At 33.4% G+C, this 23,750-nt stretch overlaps 3 protein-coding genes and 1 long non-coding RNA gene across 9 annotated transcripts; 2 read left to right on the forward strand and 2 right to left on the reverse strand.

Moving 5' to 3' along the window:
• Nucleotides 1-2,490: 2,490 nt before the first annotated feature.
• LOC138132555 (uncharacterized) lies at nucleotides 2,491-7,541 on the forward strand. 2 transcript variants are annotated; one of them, XM_069050108.1, is made up of 5 exons: nucleotides 2,491-2,886; nucleotides 2,940-3,040; nucleotides 5,547-5,672; nucleotides 6,510-6,608; nucleotides 7,043-7,541. In XM_069050108.1, the coding sequence occupies exons 2-5, from the start codon at nucleotides 3,032-3,034 to the stop codon at nucleotides 7,235-7,237; spliced, it is 429 nt and encodes a 142-aa protein (XP_068906209.1). In that variant the 5' UTR covers nucleotides 2,491-2,886; nucleotides 2,940-3,031; the 3' UTR covers nucleotides 7,238-7,541. The 2 variants fall into 2 exon arrangements, with proteins under 2 accessions (XP_068906209.1, XP_068906208.1); XM_069050107.1 differs by having other exon boundaries at nucleotides 2,492-3,040.
• Nucleotides 7,542-8,903: 1,362 nt separating this feature from the next.
• On the reverse strand, nucleotides 8,904-10,518 carry LOC138132548 (uncharacterized). The gene is made up of 2 exons (XM_069050097.1): nucleotides 9,686-10,518; nucleotides 8,904-9,639 (listed from the first exon to the last, which is right to left on the reverse strand). Exons 1-2 carry the CDS (start codon nucleotides 10,089-10,091, stop codon nucleotides 9,086-9,088), a joined length of 960 nt encoding a protein of 319 aa, XP_068906198.1. The 5' UTR covers nucleotides 10,092-10,518; the 3' UTR covers nucleotides 8,904-9,085.
• A 492-nt stretch (nucleotides 10,519-11,010) lies between these two features.
• LOC138132559 (uncharacterized) lies at nucleotides 11,011-12,822 on the reverse strand. Its single transcript, XR_011160106.1, has 2 exons — nucleotides 12,592-12,822; nucleotides 11,011-12,537 (listed from the first exon to the last, which is right to left on the reverse strand). It is a non-coding gene; the product is annotated as an uncharacterized lncRNA (long non-coding RNA).
• A 4,887-nt stretch (nucleotides 12,823-17,709) lies between these two features.
• Nucleotides 17,710-21,533, forward strand: LOC138132543 (pupal cuticle protein 36a-like). 5 transcript variants are annotated; one of them, XM_069050084.1, is made up of 7 exons: nucleotides 17,710-17,978; nucleotides 18,628-18,751; nucleotides 18,972-19,084; nucleotides 19,143-19,323; nucleotides 19,996-20,554; nucleotides 20,769-20,967; nucleotides 21,122-21,533. In XM_069050084.1, the coding sequence occupies exons 2-7, from the start codon at nucleotides 18,727-18,729 to the stop codon at nucleotides 21,221-21,223; spliced, it is 1,179 nt and encodes a 392-aa protein (XP_068906185.1). In that variant the 5' UTR covers nucleotides 17,710-17,978; nucleotides 18,628-18,726; the 3' UTR covers nucleotides 21,224-21,533. The 5 variants fall into 5 exon arrangements, with proteins under 5 accessions (XP_068906185.1, XP_068906186.1, XP_068906188.1 ...); XM_069050085.1 differs by having other exon boundaries at nucleotides 18,637-18,751; XM_069050082.1 differs by lacking the exon at nucleotides 17,710-17,978 and adding an exon at nucleotides 18,832-18,920 and having other exon boundaries at nucleotides 18,732-18,751.
• The last annotated feature ends 2,217 nt before the right edge of the window (nucleotides 21,534-23,750 follow it).

Consider the following 23,750-nt stretch of genomic DNA (forward strand, 5'->3'; position numbering starts at 1 on the left):
TATCACATTTCTCTTTTTTCTCTGAGGAGGCAGTTCTGGGACAGTCTGTATAATGCATTTTTATTTTACTCTTTACACTCGTACAATACGTATGTATAATGCATTCATTTTTGTGATGACGAACTAACTGGAACTTTTTTTTTGTTAGATTTTTTTACAAAATAAATGAAAATTCGACAGTTGGCAATGATTGAAATTGTCATATTATTGTCTTATTGTCACTGCCAAAATGAATGAATTTCCAAAACGGAGTAAAGCATCAATAAGCAAGCAGACGAAGCAGCACATTTTACAGGCTTTCAACAAAATAAAAGAAATTACTCATGGAGAAACGTAAATACGTAAAGTGCAAAATCGTAGAAGCAGTGGCGGATGTTTTTTCTGTAAATCCAAACCTAAAATAAAACTCTTCCTAAGTGCTGTACAGGCTTCAGTCCCAGAAGTAGGTATGTACAAAATTTTAAATGAAGAACAAGAACAAGGCTTATGGAAAACTTTAGCATCCATGACATATCCCCAATTATTGTTAATTTGGTTGAAGATTCCGATTCGGACTTAGAAAACAGCGACGATGACGAGGATGAGTAGCAAAATGCAAAATTATTTTATTGTTACGTTCAACTACCTTTTAGTATTTGTTTAGTGCAACTTTGCTTTTTTTTTAAATAATTAAACAAATTTATTTTCACTATGCTTTGATTGGGATCAGTTTTGACAAAACAAATGACGTGTCCCATAACCTAACTTTTTAAAAGCCCAAATTCGCGGTAAAAAGATGTGTTCACAAGACAAAAGTTACTAAATTTAGTAACTCTAGATCGTCATTACAAAAGTGAATTGATTACTGTAGTTTCAATTTGGTTGTAGGTCGTAAAATTTTATTGGATATTATGAGCGATTAACGGGCACAATGGTTGGGTTTGAAAAGGTTGGGAAGCGGCGCGTGCCGTTTGCCGTACAATGCAAATATACCAAATGTACAATACAACCCTGCTTAAAATATTACCTGCTAGTGGTAAACTAGGATTTATAAGCCCCGCAAGATCTTTAACTTAAAGTACCATAAAATTTTACGACCTACAACCAAATTGAAATTACAATATATACGTTCTGCTTTCATAGCTGCAATTGATCGATTTTCAAAAGAAAGGTATTAGTCCTTTTTTGTAGACAATTTAGTCTACCTACTTTATTTTCGAAAACTTGACATTTTGCCCAAAATAAACTTATCGCTTCGTTTTTCTAATATGGCGGCCAAATCCGGGGTTGCTAGGACGTGCAAAATTAGCATGCCCTTTTAGAAGTTCAAATATCATCTATCAGTAATGTTAGTGCTTGATCAGTGATGTGAATATTTTTTTACAATCACGATAATTTATCCTAATACTTGTTTACTTAGAAATTGACCATGAACCGCCCTTTCACAAAATAATATTAATTCTTTTATGTTTATGTTTAATTTTATACCTGTGGTGGGTTTCCAGTTAATTACTCTTTTATGTAGCATCCGCGTCCACACTTCCCCGTCACACTCAACACAAATCTAGATCAGGAAACCAAATACATAATTATTATATGATCGGTTATTCGAAATCAAATTTGTATGCGTCACGGTTGAGTGTAACTTTGACGTTAGTCAGATACATTTTTTACGTCACTATCAGTCAATTAACATAATTAGTCAAATTTTCCTTTAGTTATAAATAAAATTCTTTCAACTCCAAATATTGTTGATCATTTATCGCATCATTATTCAAGGTAACCCTTAATAAGCAGAAACCTGTAGAACTACTTTTGCAGCACTAACCCTGCCAACAATCTCGATATTACCCAATCCACTAATTATTTGCAATTGAAATTTGTACAAATTAGGTAAGGTGTTGCGAAATGTTTGATTTAGTTACTTGTAGCAATGAGCTTCGATTATTTTTTTGTTTTGCTGGAATGTAACTCTAATATTTACATTGCGCTTCAAATGGGGAAAAGAGGAATTCGTTACGACTTTTTCATATTGAGGTCAATTAAGTAGTAAAACTGAATTTTTGTGTCAATTAATTCTAAATCATAACTCCGGATAATTAATTCTGATGTATGTATTGTTCAAAACTGGTGCGAAAAAATCAAAAATCGACCGTTCGCGTGCTTATTTGGGTCTGGTTACGTAACAGAGTTTTGAAATTAAATTAAATTCCTAATATTTCCAGTCACTTAACAAAATAATGTAAGCAAATGTGCTATTATAAATGTCGAGGTAAAATTATTTTTCCGCCTGTTTTCCGCGATAAAGACAGCCTACAACCATTGGAGGTCGATGGAACAATCATTTCGGTTGTGGTAATCTATTTTTCTTCTACAAATGCGTATGGTGTGAGAAGGAATGATGACCTAGTCCAACATGTGTTAATCGAGGCTAAACGCTTCACAGAACATATTAATTATTTAGTTATTATTGTACAAATAATCGTTAATGTTGATTGTCCCGTTCTCGGCGTCTTTGGTGCGTTGTTCGGACATATTTTCGTAAAAATTCTGTCGAAGGTGTGACGCAAAAACAAATCAGTTTCGAACTTGACAAGTGATTAACGCGAATGTAAATTCAAATTTAACGGCTAACAAAATTTTTATTTGACGAAATCGACAGTGTCGTCTTGGCCTTTAAAAAAATAGCACACACCTGATTAACATTAGTCCTACGAATATTAATAATTGAATCGCTCCGTTTATAAGCGAGCTAAAGGACGGTGGGTCTTTATAGTGCGATTAACCTCTGAGGTAAACATTACGGCGAAGAAATGTGAAAGTGATTTGGAGAAAGGTGTCCGCGTATACGTAGTCGGTGAAACATTGACAAGAAGGTAGTGAAGTCTACTTGATCCAGTGTTGGTGGTACTGTTATATTATATGAATCGCGGCCGCAAATTTCAGTATTTTGTATTTAGTGTCACTAGGAGACAGGCAGCTGATAAGGTGCTCCGGTGCAACGACTTTGTTGTTGTTTATCAAGCTATTGCACGGTACAGTTTCTAACATAATGAGCAAGGTAAGGAGAATTTGATCTTATCTGAATGGCCACCACGTGGACTCTAGCACGTACCCAACACAACAAAAAATCTTTTCCAAAATTTTCTTTTTCAATTATACACCTACAGTCTCACTTATTTTTCTATGTTAAAAATATGTTTAGGTATAAAATGCGTTGCATTTTAAATCTTATCGTTATGTAAACATGAAGTGACAAATTTAAATGTCATAATGTGAAGAATGTGTTTTTTAGAGAAATTCAACTTTTTAGATATGTTAATACGAGACTTTCCTATCGAATTAAATAATTACCAATTACACTAACTAAAGGCGAATATTAACAAACAGTTAATTAATTAATTGGATTGAGAATACATACATAGAAACATTGTTCGTGATGCTTTTATAAAAGTCATTTACATTATCTTATCATGATGGCATTTCAAGCAGTTATTGAAACGCCAACGATAGAATGATCTTGTTTCTGTTTTTTAAGTTTTATCAACTTTTAATTACAATTTTTATAAGTATTTGTCTGTTTTTGAAATTACAAGCATTTTGCTTATTTTAAAATAAATATACGAGGTAATCACGAGGGTTTGAGTTGGCAATACAATTAAGAACATGTTTTTATTTGGCTATTTGCAACGCTGCAACCGTATAAGTTTTGTTGGTTTATTTGAAAGAGGAGATAATGAGTATAAAATGCAGTAGCACTTCAACTTTCTAATATACAAAACGGATGCAAGAGAATCTCTATAATAGAATCTAACCTTGATTGTTAAAAAAATGCTTCAAATGAGTAAAATTTCTCGGTTTACAATTAGCGAATTTGTTATACTGTTTCTAGGGATAGGGTGGAATTGTTGTTTTGATTTTTATAGTATGTAATACCTTTTTTATCTTAAGAATAAAACACATAACGGGTGTTTTTTTTAAATTTGGCGTCGAAGTAGGCGTTGAAGTGTCGATTGTGAACGCACTATACAGGTTACTGATCACGGATCAGCTGTTTAAATCTTACGCTTTTATACGAGTGGTGAGATCTCAATTGACTGTCCAACGCTTACTTCGACGCCAAATTAAAAAAAAAAACACCTTTTATTTTCGTAGTGGAGATAGCAGATACAATAACTGATAATGGTAATAAATAGCTGCTATAGATATCATACAAATGAAATAATGTTAAGCATAAATTATTAAGAATAATTGTCACTATAAAATGCATTCACGTTGTTTTGGCATAATGGAAAGCCATCGAAAATTGGCATGTACCTAATTTGGTGGTTGTTATGTTTTTGGTTTGAGGTTATAAACCGCCTCAATGTCTAGTGCATTCTTGTCAGTTTTACTAATTTGCAATAGAACAATATTCAGACATCGCAAGAAATTCAGTAACATGTTACGTTGATTTTGATAGGTCCGAATGTCAGGCACTTTAGTGAAGAAAATCAAACAGTGTATCCAACGTTAAAAAACTAAATCTTGGCATCACATCATGCCAAAACAACGTGAACAGTTTATCTGAGAGAATTTTACCTACGTGATCCAATTTTACATTAGGAAGTGGTCAGATTATTATTAATCAACTAATTTGCCGTTTTAATTTAAAAAATAATTGGTCTTGGGTTTATGCTTTTGTTTTAATTACGGGTTCTAATAGCATTTTTTTGCTCTCCGCTAGCGTCATTATTTAGAACAGTGGCCATTAGTCCATATTCTAACTAATTTCTTTTTATACATAATATTCGATTAAAATTATTTTTTTAACGTTCAACATTTTATGTTCTTTAATCCAATATTAAGAATCATTGAATTAGCACAAATGAAAAAGAGTAAATTTTAAGGTGTAGTGACTTTACTGAGGTGTTTTACCTTTTTGTAGCAGCGTAAAATTACAATAGCAAATTTCAATGTAAAACACAATTGCAAGAGATAAACTTCTTGAGCTGGCAGCTTTAAGACTTTTTTTTTTTAATCCATAAAAGTGTGTTTTTCCAAAGAAAATAGGCGATTATTATTATTATTATTATATTATTATTCTGAAAACGTAAATATTTTATAGCACTTCGACTATAAAGACGAAAACAATTAAAACTGTGAATATAAAGTAACCACTAAATTTTTTATAAAAACTACTTTAAGGCTCTAAGACTTTTTTATTACCCAGTGGTATTTTTCTGACAAAACAACTCGTCAGTTAGACCTTGAAATTTAATGGTAATAAAAGTGCGTACAGGTTCCAAAAATTGACCCAAATTTTAATTGAATGGGACCAATAAGTTTACCTAGACATGCTCTTGATTTACCTATTGACAACCTTCACTCTTGTTTGTGTTATTAATTACGCCCAATATCAACTGATTCAGTATCGACTTTTGAAATCGCCTTGAATATTTTGTGATAAAGAGTTTGTTTTTTCCATTACGTTGTTTATAAATCTGAGATCACGTAAATTTTTTTAATAATCCGTATTTTCTTGAATGTTTTAAAATCTAAGTAAATGTTAATCATGTACTTTTTAGGTGGTCGTATACGTTTTGGACAAAATTGTGTGGATGTTGTTGATAACAGCCGTTACAACACAAGCCCTTCAGATAGCGGGAGTAGTTGACACACCCAAAGGACTCGGGGATATTTCGTACAAGCAGGTACTACTTACAAAATTAGTGAAACATATTGCGATAATCATTAAAAACCAGCAAGACGTTTTCTTTTTGTTTCGCGTGCAAGCTAGAATCCAATTTTATCTAATCGAGACGCGTAACTGTTATTACGATTGCGAAAGATACATCAACGTTTTACTGGAAGCAGTAGGAAACATTTTATTATTATAAAACTACATTTTATTGACATAAGATTAAGATATTTATACATTTTTTGCTGAATTCACAAAATGTGTTTAGTCAGGATAGATAATAATAATTCATTTTTTTAAATAAATATTTATTTATTTATTTATTTATTAATTTTTGTCAGCCATCCGCTTCGTCTTTATTAGATAAAATGAAAGTTGTAGAGTTGTTAGTAATGACTTTCTGTACTTGACAACGTAATGGTGTGTTGTCAATAAAAATCTAATTGTTGTTTTTTACATTTTAATATATTATTATTATAACTTACGTCAGTAGCTCTTAAATTCTGACGAAACCATGTTATTTCTCTTAAAAAAAAGTGAAAAATAAGCAGTTATATCGTACGAATTGAAATCATTATTTTATTTTATTCAGTCGGAGTTAAAGCATTAAAGGAATTGTATTTTCACTTGGGAGAGAAAGTCGATCGCTATTGTGATATAAAAAAACAGAAAAATTATTAATTATTTATTAATACAAAGTACATTATTTTAATATAAAGTAAATATATGGAAATTAAACGATCGTAAATTTTTTATGCTTTATGTGGATGGCATTTAAAGTTATTTGAATTTAAGTATATCATAAAAACTATTTACTTAGATCGTAAAAATACAAAATGTTTGTTTTCAGGACAATGAATACAGTTTTCAAGTCCAAGTCGGTGAAACGGATGTTCGAGGGAAGAGGCAAACAGATCAAAGAGCTCAATTCATCGACAGCTTATTCAACGTAAGTGCAACGGTACTCGCTACAAACTCGAAGATGAAGTGGGACATTATGAAAAAAAAATTGGAATTATATACCGATTGAAAATTCTTTTCGTTCTTTATTTCCGTGTCAGTCTTTGACACAAATTTCTTTTGACCGCTTTCTTTTACTGCGAATAATCTTTACTCTGGCAATTTATATCCTCTTACTTGAATGAAGTGATTTAATTCCTAATTAGCTCGCTTTCAACAGAAACAGTTTGGCCAAGGTGAATACTTCTTCAGGATAAATCGGACGAAAGTAATTACAGCGAAAATGTAGGGACCGAGTAAGTTTCCACAATATGAAATCAACTCATACAACCATCAAAAATTTGTCGCGAGCCATTTCACATACTCAATATTGTTTTGGAAATTCTGTTGAGGTGACAATCTTGACAACGTGTTCTCTTTCAGATTCCCATATCTACTCTTAATGCTGTGAATAATTTGGTACAAAACACGCGACCAGCTATCCAAAATTTGAGAGCGTATGCTGCAAGAAGATTGGAAAGAAATAATAAAGCTGCACAAAAAATTAATCAGACGCGACCACAAAGGCCTTCGCCGGTGTATGTGCCTCTTACAGAAGAAACCGTCGGCAAACAGTAAACATTATGAAAAATATATCTTCAGTGTTATTTTTTTTATAGCAGATGTATTGTATTTCAACAATTGTATTTACTGCTACCCAATATTATTAGTAGCTAAATATTTGCTATAGTAAGACAATTGTACTGCTTGTTGTAAGGTGTCATTTTTTTATATTTGTTCCTCATCTCATCACGTGTTAAAATCAGTTTCATTTGTTATTTATTTCTCACCGAATTGTTTTTCCTATGCATTGCATTTGTTTAGTTTGTACATTCTTTGTGATATTTTATTAGTCCTGAACAAATATAGTTTTTTATTTGTACATTGTTGTTAATTAAATATTCAAACACCTAAACAAGATAAAAATTAAAATTATTTATTATGAGATTTAAATTATCAACAATCTGTCTGAAAATCAAAAATCCACCACCTGTTGAATTATGTTGGCAGAAAAAAGAAATCCCTAGAATAAGTTTCATTTTTTTGTGTTGGCCCAACCTTCCGTCAAAATTTGACCTTCAGTTTGTCACAAATATCAATTTATAAAAATGCCTCGATAAACAAGGAGTTCTTTAACCGCTAAATTAAAGCGAGCGCTCATTAAGTGCTTCGAAGAATTTAAAAAACACGATGAACTGCGCCAAAACGACTGTCAACAGTTTTATTTCATAACCCCACGTTTTTCTGACACTTCTAAACACACTAAAAACAAAAGTTGGCGACGTTGTCGGTTGTATTTTCGAGGTATTGGTGGATTTTTGATTTTGAAACAAATTATAGGCCTCTTGGTTTTTACAGCGCGGCTTTAAATCACAGACAAATCTTTCTACATATTTCTTCTTTTACGTCATTTCTAAAAATTCAAAATAGTTATTTAAGATATAAGTGTGAAAAGTTATCGTTTATTGCACGAACGGGTTTAAATACGACCGAGGTACGAGGGAGCATTTTAAAGAATCTGACGTACCTATGTCTAACAACATTTTATCTATGATCGTGAGATCATCGCACCGGTTTCAACACAAATTTGTATAAAATAATTATCATTGATTCAATATTTTAAGAATAACCAAAGTCGTTTGAGAACTACGTCGTTTAGCAACCTACTTCTAAACAATGTTTCCAACAAATTGTATTGTTGTATTCTGACAGTTCTGTGCCATAAAAGCGTGCACTAAAAGTTTTATGGCACAATTCCGTCAGTTTTACTAAACGTCAACTTTGACAACGATTTTTAGTGCAAAAAGTGCCTACTTTTTACACGATCGTAGATAAAATCTTATAAACGGTATTTTTTTTGTGTTGAATACACATGTATTCTTGGTTGCATTTGAAACAATAGTGATACAGGATATTTGACGAGTGATATGATAATGAGCCCGACGAAATTGAAAATGCAACCCACAATACATTTACAAAAAATTTGGATATTGAATTTAAAATATCCAGCTTTTTGGAAATGTATTGTGGGTTGCATTTTCAGTTCCGTCGGGCTCATTATCACTTGTGAAATATTCTGTATATTTAAATTTTTTGCGATATGCTGTTGCAATTTTTATTTGTAATAATAATGACACCATAAAAGTTTAATTATAAGCATTGTTCCCTCATTTATACAGTTGATGAAAATTGTTTTAATTATCGTATTTTAATTATTTTATTAAGTGGAAATGAACGCTGTGGGTCATTATTTAACTAAAATTTATAAGATGATACAATAAAATACATTAATTTACTCTGAACTCCACAAAGTGGTATCTTAGTCGCATTAATTTGCATACAATTTCTATTACATAATACCAAGAAGTACATAACTATCATTAATCACAAAACTATTAGTTAAAAAAATTAAAATTTAAATAACAATTAACTTTCGCAAACTTCTGCTTCGGTGACGGAACAGTCATCATTGTATATTGCTTGGCATTCCGGGTCATGACCCAGAAGAGTACCATCTTCGGTCGTATTATATGTGAAATTGCCAACTCCATTAAAACAATTTTTTTCAGTCGACTTCATTGCAATCAGCTGATGACAACTCGTGACCAAAGGCCTACTCGAAACTTTGTCAGAGTAGTAACATATCTCGCTTGATTCCGAAGAACAATTTTGTGAGGTCCACTCGTCTACATCGAAAAGTTCGTACTTATATCTCGAGGTCAAATTTTTTTCGTACATGTTCTCGTCCCATCCAATAGATGAAGCATGAACCCATTTGCCCCAAAACGGATATTTAATTGATGGAGAAGGTACAACGAACTCAGAAAATTCTGGCCACACTTGCACCTGAACGAGACCGTCAATGTCAGTATCAGAAACGTCGATGACAGAGTGCTCTCTTCCAAACTGCGACCAAAAGGGACTTTCCGAACGTACAGTGAGATTGTACCATTCGGATTCATCCTGGACGCAGGTTTTGCCTGGAAAATGGAATGAAATGGAGGGTATAAGCGTATTGGGACTCACTCGTTATAAGAATGTCAGTCGATTGAACTAGACCATTGCAGGCGAAGAGTTTTTGTTCGGTGTCATCACTGTACGCAGGAATGCTCAATGAGACTAGAAAATGGTAGTTTTCCCAACGGTCCCGTATGGGGTCTTTAATAGATCTCTTTCTTCGTGAGGTCTTTTTATAGTAGACTTTGTCGAATGTTACGGATTCTGCATATCCGCCCGGAAACACGCTCCTTAAGCAGGAACAAGTCATAGATGCTTCTTCAAATGACATTCTGGTTCCGTCTGCAGGGTAGTAGCCATATTTCGTGAGGTGGTACGGCAAGACAAATGTAAGGCAAATGGCTAAAATTATGTCGGCTAAGACTACGATTATGGTAACGACAAGCAAAATTAAGTCTGGACTTGGACGAGCCATTTTGAAGATTTACTGTCAGATATATTTCAATTGTTTTAAATAGCAGGCATACATTTTTGATTCAAATTTTTAAAATAATTGGTGATTCAAAATGGTTGTGGATAAATATGGCAACTATGTACGAAAATTTAAGTGGCAACTATGTAGGTAGGATAGAGTTGACATTTCTTTGACAGTTCATAGGCACGCAATTTTGGAAATTGTCTACTCAATTTGCAGTGGTAAAGTTTGTCCAACGAGAGATTAGTTACACATTAAAATCACTAAATTCTACGTAGAGAAAGTAATACCTAGCGCACGTAAAATTTGAAATATATCCTTCAAGCAGTATAATTTTTGCCTTGAAATTATGCTTTAATTAATGTATTCTAGTACATTTTGTAGTGTTGGGTTAATTTAATACAATTTAAAATCTCCCAATCTCTCGCTGGACGAAGTATATAAAAAAAATCAAATGCACGCATTGTCATACCAATGTCAACTCTGCCCCACCTACACAGTTGCCAGATAAATTTTTGTACATAGTTGCCATATTTATCCACAACCATTTTGAATCCCCCAATATATTTCATTAACGCAAAGACAGTCACCAGCAATTAATCCTGGGCGTCAGCGACTGTTTGACATTTCATTGTATTGTCACAAATTAATTTTTCCCTGCTTGATCATGTCCAATGCTAATAAAATGCTAATAATAAATTGGATGTGTCATATAACATGTTATAGGTTATTACCGTTTCGCACTAAAACAGTTTTCATTGTGTCAAAAAATGGTAATGAGTAGAGCGCGGATTAATAAGCATAAAAAAACACAAAATGAGCGCTTAAATAAGCATAAAAATTTTAGAAAATAAGCATAAAAAATGGCATAAAATTTTAAAATAAGCTCAAAGGTTACAGTAAATAATTAGTTCAAAACTCAATGAATAAATTGATATATTAAATATTTACTTGTTTATTATCTCAAAACTAAAATTAACTCAAACATAAAATAAAACAATTGCTAAAAACACTAAAGCATAGAGTGACAGATCTAAAAAAGACACTTTTCTACCTATTCACTTTATGCAGAATCATTTCTAAATGAACTAATAATCAGGTGTTTTTCTAAATTTTCAACTGAAAATCCCATTCTTCTGTCGGTAAGAACATTTTTGAAGAAAGAAAAACTTCGTTCGACCTCCACACTAGTAATGGGAGCGTTTTTAAATTTCGGAATAATATTAATAGGTACATCTATCGTCAGATTTTCAAGAATGTCTCCTTTTATGACTTTTGATATTTTTTTCAAAATCATGAATCCTTCATTCTTAGTTAAAACTTCATTCATTTTTTTTGAAACAGCATTACCAAAAGGTCCTCTTACTTTTGCGACTTCTTTTTCAAAATTTTCTATTATTTCAACCGATTCTACCAAAGGAAGATCCCTCGATTCCAGCTTTTTTATGGCTTCGACAATGAAACTGTAGTTAGTTTTGATAAATGCCAAGTTTTTTTTGACTGTTTCATTTTTTAAGACTTTTTGACATTTTGTAACTGCTTCAGAAGTGGATGGTGAAAATTCTAACACAATTTCCTTGAAGGAATCAAAATGATCGGCATAATAACAAGCAGCAGCCAGCCATGTACCCCACCTTGTTAAAATGGGTTCAGGGGGAAGTGGTACGTTTGGCATGTTTTCTCGAAATATTTGAACTCTCAAGGGAGCCTTTAAGAAAATTTTCTTTCCAGCACTGATTAAAGTATTTACCAGTGGAAACTGCATCCTAATAGTTTCCGCCACACGATTGAGCCCGTGTGCTAGACAAGTGCAGTGGGTTAAATTTTCATAAAAGATTTTTAAATTGGAATATGTTTTCACCATATAGGCAGCAGCGTCGGAAAGCATCAGCAATATTTTCTTGTTTGGTACAGGGTTTGGCAAAAAGAAGTTTGTTAATCCTTCATTGATGAATCGAGTAACAGTATTGTTGTTAGTTTGTTCTAACTGCTTAGAACTAATTAAAAACGCTTTTGATGCACAATTTTCATCCAATACTCCAATCATTAAATGAGCTATGTATCGTCCACAAGAATCTGTGGTTTCATCTACACAGAACCATATATAATTATTTGCAATTACCTTCTTTATTTCTTCGATTACATTTTTGTAAACTAAGTCGACATAGCTTTTGCGAAGGATTGATTTTGCAGGAACATGTCTGCCAGTGTATTTTTGTAAAAAACTTTTAAATACATTGTTATTCAGTTTTGTTAGAGGTATATTAGAAGATACCATCGAATTACATAAATCAAAGTAAAATTCTTGTTCATCTGTTACTGAGCTACAAGCTAACGACTGGGCAATGGTCTGTTGTTTACTTCCACTTTTTAATTTTTTCAAATTTTCTTTATGAATTGTAGTTTTAAGATGCTGCATTATATTGTATTTCTTTTCACAATTGATCTACAAAATAATACATTGGCAAAATAATTTTCAGATCTAATCCAAAAATCTTACCGTTTTGAGGCACACTTGACAAATTAATTTGCAGTTTTCATATCTTAATTCGGAGTGACCTCGTATCCAATCGTCGACGGAAGGTTTAGCTTTGGGCATTTTTCAAAAAGTAGGTACACGCAAAACACCAACGTACACACTAAAAATACGCTCGAGGTATGTTACCAGATAAAGAACCAAATAAACACTAAACTAAGAAATGATCTTCCGCAATGTTCCAGTAAAACAAAAAAAAATAACAGGCGAATTTCTATCCAATCCGGGAAGGGCGGCGGCATGAACTTCACAAGTTTTCCCAGAATTGCGTCGGGAGTTTTATTTGTATGGAACAAAAAAATGACATGGGAAGTCATAAAATTGGTTCACAGAGAAAGCCGGTCGCAAGCGGTGTCTCATCAAACAGGGGTGTAATCTATAAAATAATAAGACTAAATATTGATGGGCCAATGCGGATCTGAATTACACGCGACAACTGGTGATTTACGACCTGCAATAGCCTTTGATAATGCCGATTTAGATTCTGAATTTACCTTCTTGTCAGCAACCTTGTCAAAACGTAAATTTGCACCAAAATTCCTGAAATATGCACCAAAATGGCACGAAAAAAATTAATATGCATGAAAATGAAAAATAAGCAAATAAGCTTAAAAAAAAATTGTTCATTCTTTTTTTTTTGTCGTAGTTTATATATACAGTGCATTTTTTTTAACTGTTGCCATAGGGAATTGCATGGTAAAACTTGTACCCCCTGTTAACTTTTGTTCTGATCAAAATATTCAAACCATTTTTGGAACAAAGTTGGAAGATTTTTTAAACTATCGGATAGATTACAATTCAATATCCTAAACTGTCGAAAAAGTTGTGAAAAAATATTTCTAGCGCGCCGGAATAATAGTACGTCGAGCGGCCGCCAGAATAGCGTTCCTGTCGGCTCAACAAGCACCTGAGACCTGACTATCTCCACTTTTGACTTTTGTCACTTTCATTTAAAAAATAAATAGCGAGATCTCCTCGAGGCTATGATTAAAATAAATAATAAATAAAAATATAAAACCTAATTTTTGTTCCCATATCGCCTACTACGTGTTTTGTCCAATTGTTTACGTTCATTAATTTCAACTTTGAAGAGTAAAATTAGTAAAATAAAACTGCTTGTCGTTCGTCGTTCAAAAGTATGCATTACATAGTCTTATTAATGATTTATTAAAAAAATTAAAAAATTCGCACCAAATCTGCAGTAGATCATAAGTTAACAGAGGGTATAATTTTTACCATGCAATTCCCAACAGCAACAGTTAAAAAAACGCATAAGAGGTCAACCAGAAACTGTGGAGGAATTAAGGGCAAGAATAACACGCGAAGAAACTTTCAAGATCGCTTGGGACATTGTCTAGCAGTCGAAGGAAAACACTTTGAACATTTCTTTTAATAATTTCTGTTAATTTGTTGAGTTATTTGTGCGTTAACGTTTTATTTTTTTAAATAAATAAATGTTTACATGTTCTGCCTTCCAAAAGCTAATTAATTTAATCATAGCCTCCAGGAGATCTCGCTATTTTTTAAATGAAAATGACAAAAGTCAAAACTGGAGATGGTCAGGTGCTGGTTGAGCCGACACGGACGCTATTCTGGCGGCCGCTCGACGTACTATTATTCCGGCGCGCTAGAAAATATTTTTTTCACAACTTTTTCGACAGTTTAGGATATTGAATTGTAATCTATCCGATAGTTTAAAAAATCTTCAAACTTTGTTCCAAAAATGGTTTGAATATTTTCATCAGAACAAAAGTTAACAGGGGGTATAAGTTTTACCATGCAATTCCCTATGGCAACAGTTAAAAAAAATGCACTGTATACAAAGTTTTAACGCTGTGCCATTAAGAATTATCAATGGCATAATACCTAGGAATCCGCGCTCTAGTAATGAGTTAATGATGACTAAATCTATTGCTGCACTGTATATTCATATATCTAAAGGCTGGCCTAAAGTTTGGAATAGAATAAATATTTTCTTTCTCGTAGAACTTTTGGAAAAGAATTAGGAGAAATTAATAGTTAGGTATTTAATAAACTAGTTTGTTAATGAAGGTGATTAATAATCGAAACTGTTTAAAGCACAAACGAGTGTAGCGAGTGAGTGCCTTTAATAGTTGAGATTATTAATCGCCCATTAACAAACGAGTTGATTACAAAACATTTTCGTTGACCGCAAACTTTTTTTTTTGTGACAAAAATTAAAATTAAAGCCAAATCAAAACCAATTTCATCTTTTTCGATAAAGATGAGACCTTATAAAATACCTTCATTCTTGTTTTGTCCTCAGGGTAGGCCATTTTTAAATTTTTCAACACTTTCTATTCACTTTCCCACAAAGAGTGTCAGAAGACGTCAAATCCATTCACATTCAATTTCACGTAAAAATCACGGTTGCTAAGAAAACCTAGTTACCTTTGAAAAATATGACATGCGAATTATAACCAAAAAGGTCGGCTTTTGAAAAAGTGAATTCGTAATTGTGCAGTTATAGAGCTATAAAATATAGAAAACCCTGCTGCATTACCTGCTGCAGTACCTATTGGTAAGTGCAAACAATGTATGTTCGAGGTTATTTATACCGGGTGATCAAGAAGGACTGTTTAAGTTGGCAGTACAATTAAGAAATTTTTTTAATTCGGTTATTTATAACACTGCAACTGGATATGTTTTGTTGGTTTATTTGACAAATATCTGATATAGGTATAGCAATTAACAACGACAAGCCACCAACAACCGGAAGTTACTCCTGTTATACGATTTAAAATACGATCCAGTGTTACCAACTTAAACAGTCCTTCTTGATCCCCCCGTACAACAAAATACATATCATCAAAACGTCAAAATCGCAAAAATCGTTGATTAATGAAAAATAGTGTATTAACTTTTGTCAGTGATCTTCTAAGAGATCCCTACTTTACAATGTTGTGAAAAATTCAAAGGCTTCTTGATGAACTTTTCAATTGACACTTACTGGACTATAGCTCAACTGTAACTGGCGAACTGACGTAAGCCTATAAAAATCTAGTGGGGTGAAATTGTGAAGTCTTTCAGATCAATCAATGAATCCATTTCTACCAAACTTGTTGGCGCTCATTGTATGCAAATACAGAGTGACTTTGAACGTTGTGCAGTGGTTGAACTCCACAAAAAGTAACGATTGAGCCAATGATGCCTTTTACAAATGTTGATATTTTTCGAAAAAAAGGGGCTCAAAGTTTTTCAAAAACAATTTGGGATCCTCTGAATTTTATGAAAAAATGGGTCCAAAATAAATCATAGTAGACTTTTTTTGTTGTCATTTAATTCAAAATTAAGTCATTTTGACAAGAACATCAATCTTAACCTCAATTTAAATCACAAATGTCTTTCACCAACCTGGAGAAAACCGATATAGTCTAGCTAGCTTGCTAGCACGGCAAATCTATGGTGAAAAGTTGCCTCAAAGGATACTTCGCACAGTAAACGTTGCACAGCATCTTTGCCATTTCGGGGGTTTCGAAATGAATAAGTGTGATCTTGGCCGCCAACGAAAAGATCGCATTTTAGTTGCAGAAGAAGACATTCCTCACGAAATCCAAGAGCGTCACTTCCAGCAGTCATTTTAATTAACATGTGGGTTGGGATTGTTGAAAATCACCTCGTAGATCCCTATGTTTACCTCCGCCTCATTACGTTCAAAACGCCGCTCAGGAAATTCGTAAAAACAGAGGCATTCTGAATCGAATTCGGCTTTCTTGGACACGTCGTACTGAAGCTTGCATTGTAAACGATGACAGGCATTTATTTCGAGCAACTTCTTTGATGTTTCATTTTATACTTTTACTCACAAATACAGTCCTTTCACTTTGTTGTTTAAGCCTTTGTTGTTTTCTGAATAAGTTGTAAACACTATTTTATCATCACTTTACAAATTTCATCCAAAATTCACGATGAAACTCAAAAAACAGTAACGATAAAAACGAAACATAACCCCGAATGACAGAAAAACTTGATATTTTAGCTTGTTCGTACCCATATATCTACTAACTAGTTAGTAGATATATGGTCCTACCTGTACGTTAAACTGACAGCTAAATTAGAAATTTTTCAGCATTTCCCAAACAAAGTGATTCCTTTGATTTTCTTGTAAACCATTAACATTTGTAAGTTATTTTGTCTTCTTTTAACACGTACTACCTCAGGTTAAAATATCTGCACAACCTCTAAAATCAGGCTATATACGACTTTTACTATTGACGCAAGAAATATTTTCCAAATTTTGCTCTATTCTGGGAAAGAAAAAATTCCAAACATGCGTATAATTTTTTTAGACAAACAAAATATGAGTATATCAGAAAGTGAATTATATACATATTCTTTTCTTGGAATAGTATGATTCGCTGGAAAATAATGGATCAAAGAATTTTACCTCGTATTAATTATTACTGGAATTTGATCGGTAATAACGAATAATTTACGTCACAAATTAGACAACATAGAATGATGTAAAACGTAAAAGTTGGGAAATAAATTTTGTTATTGGGTTATAAAGGATGATACTTAATCAATTACCGAATTAACATTAATAAATCAAAGTCGTCGTTGTTAGTAATGTTAATGGTACACTAATTAAATTTGGTAAGTATAACTTTGTTTTCGGTTTTTTACCGTACTTGACCTTGTGATGGTAATCTGGAAAAAACTCTGGTAAACCAGCAATTAAAAGTATTGTTGATCCGAGATAGTATCTTCTTCGGTGCGGTTTTTTCTTACAACATACGTATTAATTATGGCTTCTTCCATTTTTTTTTAAATAAATGGTATAGTCACGATTTCATTGGAAAATATCTCAACTACAAACCAATACATGATAATCCAATTCATGCCTTATTACTCATGTCCAAATTTTATCGAAATGATGTTGTTGATACCATCGACATTGGCGTCGCATTGGATTTTTCCAACACTTGACATTCCTGTTTCTATTTGACTAATAATAATTCATTGATGTGGGATTTTCCAAAGAATATTTTTACAAAAATCCAGTTTTCGTTTATTTTACTAATTTATAGTGGTTTCTTTTCACCAAACTAATAACAACAGGACCCTCTAAGACACATACACTGGTGGGACACCACCGTAACGTTTCAAATAAGACGATCCTGACCGCGAGATAATTAGTTCGGCTAATGTGGAGAGCATCCGCTTTTGACCTTCGTCAGACCATCCGCAAAGCCTGAGGCTCTGAGACTTATTCTCAGGTTCAACGGGTACTGACGTATATATTTAACATTTTGAATTTTGTATACAGTTCGTGATATTCTTTGGTGTGGATAACATTGTGGTTTGTGCAAAAGAAAGGAGCTTTCACGGTGAGCTTTTAATAAAAATAGTGGCGATAGATAATAGCGAGAAACATCAAATTCTGAATTTCTTTTTTACCTCCAAAATATTTTTACAAATCAAGCATTCAAACATTAAGATGTGATTTATACAACGATTAGGTAATATATGAATAAAATTCATATCAACCATCAAATTAAAATTTACAGGTTCGTCAAAATTTCTAATTTTGTAATTTCCAAAATTGATTGTTACAGCTTGATTTTCTTATTGTACAATTGTAAAATAACAAAATTTAGAATTTTTGCACCTGAAAAAAGTCTACATGGCTCTCCTTAACTATTACAACATTTTTTACGTGGCGTTATAAATAGCTTCAAGAACAATTCTCTTCTTCAAATTTCCTCGATTGTTAATGTCATGTTTATTCAGTAAGTCAATAATAATTGCTTATAACTGTATAGACGCTAATATTTTATAATCGTTGTATTTACGGACAGAGTGAGAACGTGCGTCAGACCATCCAACTGGTTTTCCTTGGTGTATTTTTTGCTCATTAAAATTTATAGGAAGTCTCAGAGAACCTAGTCCACAATAATAATGATAACAATTAAATAAATAAAAATCAAAGTTATTATAGCACATCGTGCGCATCGGATAAAAGTCAGTCTCAATTAGTATTTCTAGTTCCGGAAACTGCACCAGTTACACCGTCACAGACTGTTCTATTCCAGTCCACATTTTGGAATAATAATGAAGAAATTTCAGCCATGATTCATGCAGATAATGCAATTTAAATGTAGTAAGTGTTATGCATAAATAGTTACTTCTTTTAAATTGCCTGTTAATCCTTGAAAAAACGACAATAAAAGCTTTGTGTAGTCATTTCACGTTCAATTTTACAAGAGAAGTTCCCACTTCGACAAGCCGAAAATCGTCTCTTGTAGAGCAAGAACGACTTGCACAGTTTTGTTTGTATCCACGTTTCCTTTCATTGTTTCTTTACTAATCCTCCTTTCCAGGCAAAATGTGGTTACTTTTACACCTAGCGCTGTTATTACCCATAATAACAACCGCGCTACCAACGCATTTGGCAAAATCGGCATCAGTATCGGCCAGCTTCGAAGACGGTGGTGTAAGTTAATATCACAGGATTCATCTTTGAAAATGCGGTTTACCACAAAATATTTCAGTCTCCTTTAGTGTCCTTCGATAATGGTAACGTCGGTGTGAATTTCTTGGGATACCGTGCATCAGCAGGTCTTGGTGGGCTGCTGACAGGAAGCGCAGCTGATGGTGGACTTCATGCAGAAGCTGGCACTCCTTTCGGCCAGAGTGCTGGAGCTGGATTAGGCGGAGGAGTGGATGCAGGCGGTAATAGAGTTGGTTATAAATATCACTATGCCACTGATAGATTTGATCCGTTGAATATTTTGTCTATTGTGAGACGCCATCGTAAGGAAAGTACCAAAAAACCAAAAGTTGAGGAAGTGGAAACTCTCGATTAAGAATTTGCACTGGAATTGTAATGCACCAAAGATAAACAATTAAATAATGTAGTATTATGATTGGACGTGCCATACGTGGGCACGATAACAATTAACAAATTAAGTTGTTTAAATAGTTTTAGTTATTGCCGAAGTACTTGTATTCTTTATTAACAGAGGGAGTTTTGTAAATTAAATAAATAAAAGCAATGCTTCATCTTGATGAATATAAATTATTTTCCAAATAACTTTTAATTTTTCTATATGATTATGTAATGCATATTATAATATTCATGTCTAGTGTTTTCTTCAAATTTATTTTTAATTTGTTCCGGTTTCTCGTTTGCTTTCGAAATATCCTTCGAATTTGTGAACATGTCATTATCATGTAGGCTACATTCTATTAACTTATTGAACCGGTTTGCTAATACCTTGCAAGATCTTAAACTGCAAGCTTTTATGACCAAGTGTATTCAAACATTTTTGAAAATCGCTATTTATGTATAAAATGTTTCTTGTATGTTTTTGGCTCAGTCACTAATTCGACGAAAACTTTTAGGTAGAGCAGCTGGCGGCCTTTACGCGGGAGCCTCTGCAGGCGGCGGCGTGGGAGCCGGCGCCGGTCTAGGCGGCTTATCAGGAGCCTCCGGATCCGTCGGTGGTTCTTATGCAGGCGCCTCTTCTGGATCGGTCGAAACCCACGTTACCAAAATAGCCCACAAAGCTCCTGTAGTGGCTTCAGGACATATATCTGCGGAAGTAGCGGCGCCAGTAGTCCATCACAAAGAAGTGGAAATTATAGCTGAGCAACCGAAATCGCAAACTACCTATATTGAAAGAACAGTGATTCCTAATTATGTAGAAAAGAAAATACAAGTTCCTTCGTACGTCGAGAAGACTATTCGTGTTCCTACTACTGTCGAAAAGACGATTCGGGTGCCAGCAGAACCCACGGTTATTGAGAAAACAGTAGAAGCACCTGCTTCGGCTGCAGTAAATGTTAGAGGGAGCTTCAGTGGAGAAGTTGCAGCTCCTGAAACTATCACGTATGTGCAAAAAACTAAAGTTCATGGACACCATCGTCCCCATGTTCATAGTCGCATCCACTACAAAAACATGTAAGTTGGGGACTCGTTGAGAGTCTTCGTTGACCAATCTGTGTCCAGTCTCTATTCTTGGCAAATCTTTTCTTCTTTCTCCACTTGAGGGGACGCCTGATATGTCTATGGATTGACAATACTATCTCAAACATGTTTTATAATAGTTATTTATTATATGTGGTTTTTGTGTTTAGTGTTATCGCCACTAAAGATGTTGATTTCGTTTTTGCAGAGGTTATGGCGGTGGCGGTTACAGCGGAGGCGGTTTCGGTGGTTATGGAGGAGGATTTGGTGGCGGTTTTGGCGGATTCGGATATGGCGGAGGCTACGGAGGTGGCTATGGAGGTGGTGGAGGCGGAGGCGCCTCAGGAAGCTACACCGCAACAGTCAGAAAGACTGCAAATCCTCAATTTTATAACGACATATTTAATGTAAGTAAAACTAGGCAAGCAACAATGCATCAAACTGGACGTTTCCTTTGTGTTTTAATATTCGTGTCAATGTTGCAGCCTTGAATGAAATACCTACTTTTCCGTTGTTAAGAAAAATGCGTTGTTGATTAATAGTACAACTTTTGTTTTTTAGATCCCAATCTCTACTCTAGGTGCTGTCAGTAAGTTGGTTAGTGGAATTGCTGGGGGAGTTGGAGGATCTGTTGCCGTATCTAAATCGGTGGGAGTTTACTAAAATAAAGGGATGAAAATGTGATACGTTAGTTTATATTTTTACTTAGATGCTAGATAAAAATTTTCTTATTTAATAAATAATTATTCTTTGGTTTTTCGTTTCCGGTATTGTTTTGACATGTCTAAAATTGACCTAAAGTCGAGTTCATTACTTCACTAAACAAAAAATAAAGTTGACAGGGTTAGTCTCTAGGAGTCTAGGACATTTTGCTTTATATGGTTGGCAGATTGGATTTTTGTCCGCACAGAGATTCAATTAATTTTTGTATGTTGGAGAGTTACTGCAATTACATTTATACGTTTTAATTACCTATTGTTGTTTTTTTTTATTAAAACACTTCCAATTTCCTATTTACACTATTTCTTTTTCTTTTGACGCTTTTGTATTTGATATTTTGACAGATTTTTGTCAAAAGAATCTACACTAAATTATCTTGTAAAATTCACAATATGGAGAAACTCAGTAGGCAAAAAACATAAAAATCTTTTGATCGAAAGTATGTCCTTAAGTTGAGACAAAAACAATGTAAGTACAGTTAGGGATACGGAATTTCAAGCATCATTTTTCTGTCACTTCAAAAAATTGCGATGTAAATCACTCTTTATTGTCAACGTGACATTTAAAAGTCAAATTTTGAAATTTATTTTCTGTTCACGTGTCACGTCAATCGCATGCAATCAAAATCGTAGCAAACGTTAAAATTGAGGTTAATAATTTAAAGCCTATTTTACATTTTTTGACAGTATATTGACAATGATACCCGAAATTCCGTGTCTCTAACTGTACATATAAGAATAAATAAAAATGGCACAAACACGAAGAACAGTAGACACAAAAAAAAACTAATACACGCGTGATTTGAAAGTAAATGATACAAACAAAAACTGTTTTTACGGTTTTTAACGGTTACCGTCACAATTCGCATTATTTTGACTAAAGTTACAAAATACAAAACCCACACACATCTATTTAAAATAGCTCTTGAGTCTTTTTTTTTTTGGTTTTTGATCCTTGATGAGATTAAAAACGGTGTTGATAAGGTGGGATTTTGACTTGTTCATATTATTGTTCAGAATTTCATCAGCCCTAATAGTTTTTGTACGTTCGCAAATAAAACAATTATAATTATATGTACAGGTGTCCCAGAGTTGCGAAAAAGCTCCATAACTTGTTTGTTATTAACGATATCAACTTTTTCTTTTTTCTAGATGATAGCTACGCTTCTACTGCATATTCGGAAAATATTGCGGTATATATACAGAGTGTCCCAATATTATAAAAACACTAAAGTTAGGCACGATTTTAATAAGATAACGCAAATGAACTATATTTGTTGACATTAAATATCTTTTATATTCTTTTTTTCTATAGCAGATGTTAAAGTGCGCTTTTATCTATTCAAATCAAAAGGTCAAGCAGCATTTTAACCGCAAGGGTAGATAAAGTAATTTTTTTTATTACCCTAACAACGCTTATACTAACGAAATTTAAAACCTGACACGATAGTAATGATTTAAAAAAAATGAAAACTAGAAAAAAATTGAATACGACGATAAAATTTAGTTATCTTCTCTACTACCGTCTCGACGCTAAAAAACACTCTCGAAGATAAAATACTATCTTATCGTCTTGTATAATAGATAACTATTTTACTTAAATACCGGGTGTGGAATTATTTTAGGAGACAGCATTTTACGTTTCAATTATTCTCCTAACAATTTTACGGCAAAATAGTTAAGATGAAAGTTAGAAAGAATTAAAATGACTGTCTAATTTCTATCTTAGTTTTTTTCTAACATCTTGTGGTACTGAAAGAAATAAATATGAAGATACTATTAATCGTGTATGTGCAAAAGACCTGGAATGAATAGGAAAAGAGCTACTGAAAATGCTGTTAATGTTCTTTTAGCCGTCGAAGAGAATAAAAATGTACTGGTATCTTTGCGTCCAATAAGGCGTAATTTTGAAATTTATTTTATCACAACACAACAAATTTTAAAGGATCAAAGGCCACAATTTCATTCATTTAAATGTGATAGACATCAAGAGGAAGATAAAGAAAAAAGAATAGAGTTTTGCGAAGTAATGATGGAAAACGCTAACAATGATAGAACCTTAGTGTCGCGAATATTATTCAGCGATCAGTGCACATATTGATTACATGGCGAACCTAATACGCAAAACTATTGGTACTGGAGTACTGACAATCAACAGCTGGTTTTGCAGACACACAATCAATATCGAAATAATGTGAATGTGTGGGCCGGGATCTTATAATTGGACCTTTTTTCATTCCACGTCGATTGTCTGGCGCGGATTATTTAAATTTCCTTGCCACCACGATCGCCCGACTTGCCACCAAGCGACTTCTTTTTGTGGAGACATGTACTCCAACATGTATGTTGTTGGTGGGAAAACTTGAAGATTTAAACTGCGGAATGTCAAAGAATAAATTGTTATCAGTTGGCTCAATTGGGATATTGTTCGTCTGTTGCAGGCGATTTGTTTCTACATGTAATTTAAATTT

Source organism: Tenebrio molitor, chromosome 6, assembly GCF_963966145.1.
Source record: "Tenebrio molitor chromosome 6, icTenMoli1.1, whole genome shotgun sequence".
In the NCBI taxonomy this organism is placed as follows: Eukaryota; Metazoa; Arthropoda; class Insecta; order Coleoptera; family Tenebrionidae; genus Tenebrio; species Tenebrio molitor.

What these genes read in the sequence shown, in the direction of transcription:
- LOC138132555 (XM_069050108.1), top strand. An exon ending in GGGATATTTCGTACAAGCAG is followed by an intron (nt 5,673 to 6,509) that starts GTACTACTTACA and finishes GTTTGTTTTCAG; the next exon opens with GACAATGAATACAGTTTTCA. An exon ending in TCATCGACAGCTTATTCAAC is followed by an intron (nt 6,609 to 7,042) that starts GTAAGTGCAACG and finishes GTTCTCTTTCAG; the next exon opens with ATTCCCATATCTACTCTTAA.
- LOC138132548 (XM_069050097.1), bottom strand. Translation starts at nt 10,091, where the DNA reads ATGGCTCGTCCAAGTCCAGACTTAATTTTGCTTGTCGTTACCATAATC. An exon ending in GACTGACATTCTTATAACGA is followed by an intron (nt 9,640 to 9,685) that starts GTGAGTCCCAAT and finishes TCCATTTTCCAG; the next exon opens with GCAAAACCTGCGTCCAGGAT.
- LOC138132543 (XM_069050082.1), top strand. An exon ending in AGAACGACTTGCACAGTTTT is followed by an intron (nt 18,921 to 18,971) that starts GTTTGTATCCAC and finishes CCTCCTTTCCAG; the next exon opens with GCAAAATGTGGTTACTTTTA. An exon ending in CGGAGGAGTGGATGCAGGCG is followed by an intron (nt 19,324 to 19,995) that starts GTAATAGAGTTG and finishes GAAAACTTTTAG; the next exon opens with GTAGAGCAGCTGGCGGCCTT.